General features: G+C 39.7%; 1 protein-coding gene across 1 annotated transcript in view; it reads right to left on the bottom strand.

The window, feature by feature from the left end:
• Positions 1 to 391: 391 nt before the first annotated feature.
• The window catches only part of LOC106013958, a 127,016-nt gene continuing 122,063 nt past the window's right edge, over positions 392 to 5,344 (bottom strand). The window contains exon 4 of the mRNA XM_013090906.2: positions 392 to 487. Within this exon, the coding sequence (XP_012946360.2) occupies positions 392 to 487 (96 nt within the window). The remainder of the gene's footprint in view (positions 488 to 5,344) is intronic.

The following is a 5,344-nucleotide window of genomic DNA, read 5'->3' as shown; positions in this document are numbered from 1 at the left end:
GTGATCAACTTGCCCAATGGGATAAATAAAAAAGGAAGTCTTTAATTCCAGTGGGTCCTTCTGCTCCAATTCCATTGCCGAACAACAGGCTATCACCAACACAGCAAACTACATCAACTACTTGTTTGACACTAACCCACTTGCTACCACAGACATTGTTATCGTTACAGACTGCCTTTCAACACTAGAGACACTTGAGAGTGAGACTGATATGAACAAAGATATTATATCACACTTGATTTGGAGTCTTCATAATTTGATAAGTAGGCACCATATCAGAGTAGTCCTTCAATTAATGGATTCCGGCTCACTCTGGGATACCGGGAAATAAAAGAGCTGATGCTCTAGCAAAGAAAGGAACCAGCCTCCCTCAGCCTGATATTCCTACTGATTACACCACCTGCTGCCAAATGATCAAGTCAAACCTCGAGGAAGACTGGATGAACGCATGGGCCACAGGTATGACAGGAGGAATGATGTATGGCCACTTAAATAAACCACACGTTAAAGATCCAATCAATGAGTTGAGGAGGGGAGATCAATCCATAATCTTCCAACTTAGAACACAACATGTACCCCTCAATCAACATCTCAACCGAATTGGAGTAAAGCAGTCTACTACTGCCTGCCCACTACGTGCTACCCCTCAGACTCAGAGACAGTGGAACATCATCTGTTCTTCTGTAGAAAACTAACCGATTTGAGGCCCCACACATCTACTAACTCAACTAACTGCCTCTACTCCTCAAGGCAACAATTAAAACAGAATTGCAGCTACATGTATTACAGAATGACATCTTGCAGAAGAGTTAATTCTCAGATGCTACTGGATCGCTAACAACAACATAACAACAACAACATATTATATAACAGAATGTCTAGACTTCGGAGGGACCGGAATGAAATACATGTGTATTTTAAATGCAAAAAATTGCAAGATTTGTTTTTCGTGGTCGATCCCAACAGAATTCTGGATTTTATAAAGGCCATTGGCCTTCATGGGAAGTTGTGAATGAGATTGTTAAAACATTTTAATTTTATTTAAAAAGTTGTTTTAAATTAGTTTATTTACATCAAATTTTAAGGATTTTAGTACATGTAGAGATGTTGACCAGAATCAGGCTGTGCAGTCAGTGAACTGTTGCAAACAGAACCATTTTTTTTTTTCGCGCGCTCATGTGACTTTATACTTTATGCAGTTGCGAGCGCCGTAAAACTCTTACTAAAACTAAAACAAAAACACAATGGAGTGAAGAGAGTCAATGCAATTCCAATAGAAATAGGTTTACACACACACACACACACACACACACACACACACACACACACACATACACACACACACACACACACACACACACACACACACACACACACACACACAAGAACCGAGCCCAATGGGAGAAGTTATAATGCAATTCCTATTCTATAAATCTCCGGCGTCTGTTGGGTAGTGGTCAGGTGCTTCACCGTTCCACGCAGGAGATCCGAGTTCTATTCCCGACTGGGGAGAAAATCTTTTAATTTTAATGAGTATCTCAGTCTGAAAAGAAATCAAGTGAGGTAGATCTAGTGCTTGCTGAAGCCCGCGTGGGACGCTCAATGTTGAAAACAATCAGGAAACGACAAATGCAGTTTTTGGGACACCTGAATAGACATAAGGGTCTTGAACATCTAGCTCTCACTGGCAAAACTGAAGGCAAACGAGGCAGGGGTAGGCCCAGAACAACCTACTTATGGAACCTAAACAAATGGGTGACTGGGAAAGATTAGGGAACGTAGCTTTTTTGAGAGCATCCGAGCAAAGGAATGAATGAATGGAGAACCCTTATCGCCGATGTCTGTCGCAGATCTGGCACTGGGTGATGACGATGACGATCTCAGTCTGTCTGCTTGGATGTTGTATCCCTCTCAGCTTGGGTATTATATTTCCATCAAAGTCAAAGTCACAATGCTGCCATTCTCTGTGTGGGTTCGAAAATAATATAGCTCGCAGTGGAAGAACCAGCGATATCAGGATGTCAACAACGGGAAAATCAGCGACGTCAAGCATACTTTTCTTTGTTGCGTCCCTTGTGACCAACCAGAGACCATTATTATTCCAGTGAAAATTATGGTGAAATGGTACATTATAGGTTTATTAACGCCCCTGTCAACACTATTAAGTTTAAATTTAAGAGGCGGGATGTACGAGTTTAACGTCCATCCCCGAAAGGACCCGAGACAAATAGGAAATTAACGTAAAGTGACTTCCATTCAAAGGTCCCGGGTTTGAATCTGGATAGCGACGGAAAATTTTCTTCTCTAAAATTTTCTACTTTCACTTCCTCTTCTCTCTAACAAGGTTCTCTCGTATGCTTTTGTCTCCACTTTCTGCCCCTCCCCCCACCCCCTTACCTCATTTGCCCCCTCCTCTGAGCTCCTGACTCTTTCCGCAGCATTTCTCCTGCTACTCGGAACTCCTTGGCTATTTCTTACTACTGTCTTTCAGACATCTTATGGTAGGAAAGATCAACACCTAGCCTTCTCGGACAAGGGTGAAACGTCTCGGAGGTCCCGTGTGCAAGTTGTGCACGTTAATCTTAAAGATCCCCTGGTGGTCCAAAATCGATAAGAGTACGCCTCGGCCACCACCCGGGCAAAATTCAAAATTTCCTGCTCTATTTTTATTTTTTCATCCTCTGTTGCCGCTATGCTACGCCAGCTCTGCAGCTCTTTCAGTTGTGATGTTATGTTTTCTTAGTGTTTCCTCGACACCCTCGATCCACCTTTTGCGTGGCCTTCCTCTTCCTTTATAGCCTGAGTGCTTGGTGTTGTAGGCTCTCAAAATTTTCTACGAAATGAAAATGTTTCGGCTGTACCGCGCGCTCATGATCTTATGCAGCTGAGAGCGCCGTAAAACACTTACCCCCCCAAAAAAACAACAACAAACAAACAAAAACCCCCAAAAAACCAACAACAATGAAAAACAACAAACAAGCAAGCAAAAAATACCCCAAAACAACAACAACAACCGCATTTCTGTCTCGGGGAACAATAGAGCCGGGCTGTGTTGAGCAATAAAGCCTGCCATCATACATTCCAAGCCCCCCCCCCCAGAAAACAACACACGAACTGCGTAGTCTTGAGATACTGCATAAGTTTTTATTTCCCCCTGAAATTTGAAAGCCAGGAGATGTTCTCAAACCTCGTCATACAAAATGAAAGTAGGTAACAAAATTGCGATAATATTATATTACATGTATTATTGATCAAACTTGAACAAGTCGAATAATTTTAACAAAAGAAAAAATAAAACCAAGAAACATTCAGGGAAACAATTATTGTACGCACTGGAGTGATCAATTAACGGAGATGGAAAACAATGATTCCTGCTGATCCCTCCTCCTCGGGTCACTGATACTTTACGAGTGCACATATTAATTATTATAATTATAATCATTCAGCACACTTTCTCATGAAATGATCTTCAACATGATGTAAATTTAAAAAAAACAACAAAAAAACAAACAACAACAAACAAAACAAACAACCCAGATAATTTTGTTGAAGAACGAACATAATAAAAGTTGTATAAAACAAACTGTAGTACTGTAAGTGTAAGTGTATGTGTCTTGTTCCTTAGTGCAGTGAGTGTATTTTATAACAATGTCAATCTGTTATATATGCGTGTGAGTGTGAATGTTAGTCCACGACCCCTCGGTTCAAGAGACATAGATCTAGGGAACTATTAGTATTAGGTCCAATGATACAGCTGTTGGTACCCCTCCAACATTAAGCCTTTTCCATGTTTAAATCCGATCTTTAATAAATGTCAAAAGGATTAGAAAATTGTGCTTGTTAGTTTAGAGAAAGGGGGGGAAGAGACATTTTTATTTTCTTTACTTAAAAAAACAACAATGTTTTGTGGGTTACGATTTAAATTAAAAATGAGACGTCCACATACATGTTTGAAATCTTTATTCCTCGTGATGACCTAAATAATTATTGGTTTGAAGAGCGTACGCTTCATTTGCAAAAGACAACAAAAGAGTGTTTTGTAAGGTCTGCTGAGAATCACGTAGGTCTGGTGACATAAAGCCGTTATTTCAAATAGGCTACCTGTAACTTGTAGTATGTTCTTTAGAGAGCAGAAATTATGCTCTACAAGGTGTGAGCATGCTAGTGAAAAGAAAACGATGCACTTTTGAATGTTACCGGGGTACGGGGGAATGGCTTTGGGCGCACAGGGTAATCGATAAGGGAATACGGAAACGACGTCCGTAAAGAGTGATAATGGCGACACAGCAAGTAAAATTGAAATGTATTATGTGCTCTTGTTTCAGTTTTTCTTAAATTACTTTACGGTAGTTATCTTTAAAAAGGTGAAAAGAAATTACCTCCTTAAAAACTTCCCTATTGCACTGTGTGGATTTATCGATTGGAATACCATGCTGGTTGTATAAATGTAAGACGGGAATTAAAATCAAAATACACATGTATTACATAATTACATTCGAGCAAGGGAAACTCCAGGAGACTTAGGGCAGGAAAATTAAATGTCAACAAACCTGAATTCTTCCTTCGATATAGATTTACTCAGCGTGAATGTACTATGAGGTGTATAGTGTCTGAGCATAGTAAAGGGTTTAAAACGTACAAAATACGGGGTGTAATCAAGTTTAGAACCATATCGACATCGTTGGTGGAACAAAGTACAATGTACAAAATAATCATATTATTAATTTATAGTAAAAATGTACATGTACACCAAACGAGGAAGCTGTATTATCATATAATAATAAGACTCGCGGCGTTGCATATTAACAAATGGGACGGGGGCGGGGGGCTCAATAATTATGTTGTTTAGAAAATGGTTCTTTTTGTTGTTGCTGTTTTGTTTTGTAAAAAAAGAATGAACATGTTGTAGGGGCGTCTGTGGTGACACGGTTATGTGCTTCGCTGTCGCACGCAAGAGACGCGAATCTTTAGGAGTGTTTGATTGAGTAGGTGTTTTACGGCACTATCGACTCAATTTTGGTCATTTAAGTGCCATTTTATGAGTGTCTTGGTATTCCTTTGGAAAGTTGTATCCTTCCCAGCCCTGATTGGCCCTGACAGGCAGGGTCGAAGCCCGCCTCCTAAATGTTTTAAAGTGAAAGGGGGGAGGGGGGATGTATACATGCTATGTGATTCTTCTTTTTTTGGAGCATACGATCATATCTCTGCAAAATTGGTGAAAAGTTGGAAGAAATGAAATCAAAATTAATAATAACAACAATAACAAATCAGTGATAACAGAATTAATGATAATAATGATAACAGAATTAATGATAACAGAATCAATTCATCATTTGGAATGGTA

The sequence above is a fragment of the Aplysia californica genome, unplaced genomic scaffold (genome assembly GCF_000002075.1).
Source record: "Aplysia californica isolate F4 #8 unplaced genomic scaffold, AplCal3.0 scaffold00029, whole genome shotgun sequence".
Lineage (NCBI taxonomy): Eukaryota > Metazoa > Mollusca > Gastropoda > Aplysiida > Aplysiidae > Aplysia > Aplysia californica.
Note: the sequence above shows the minus strand (reverse complement) of the source record. Positions and strands in the feature narration are given on the sequence as shown.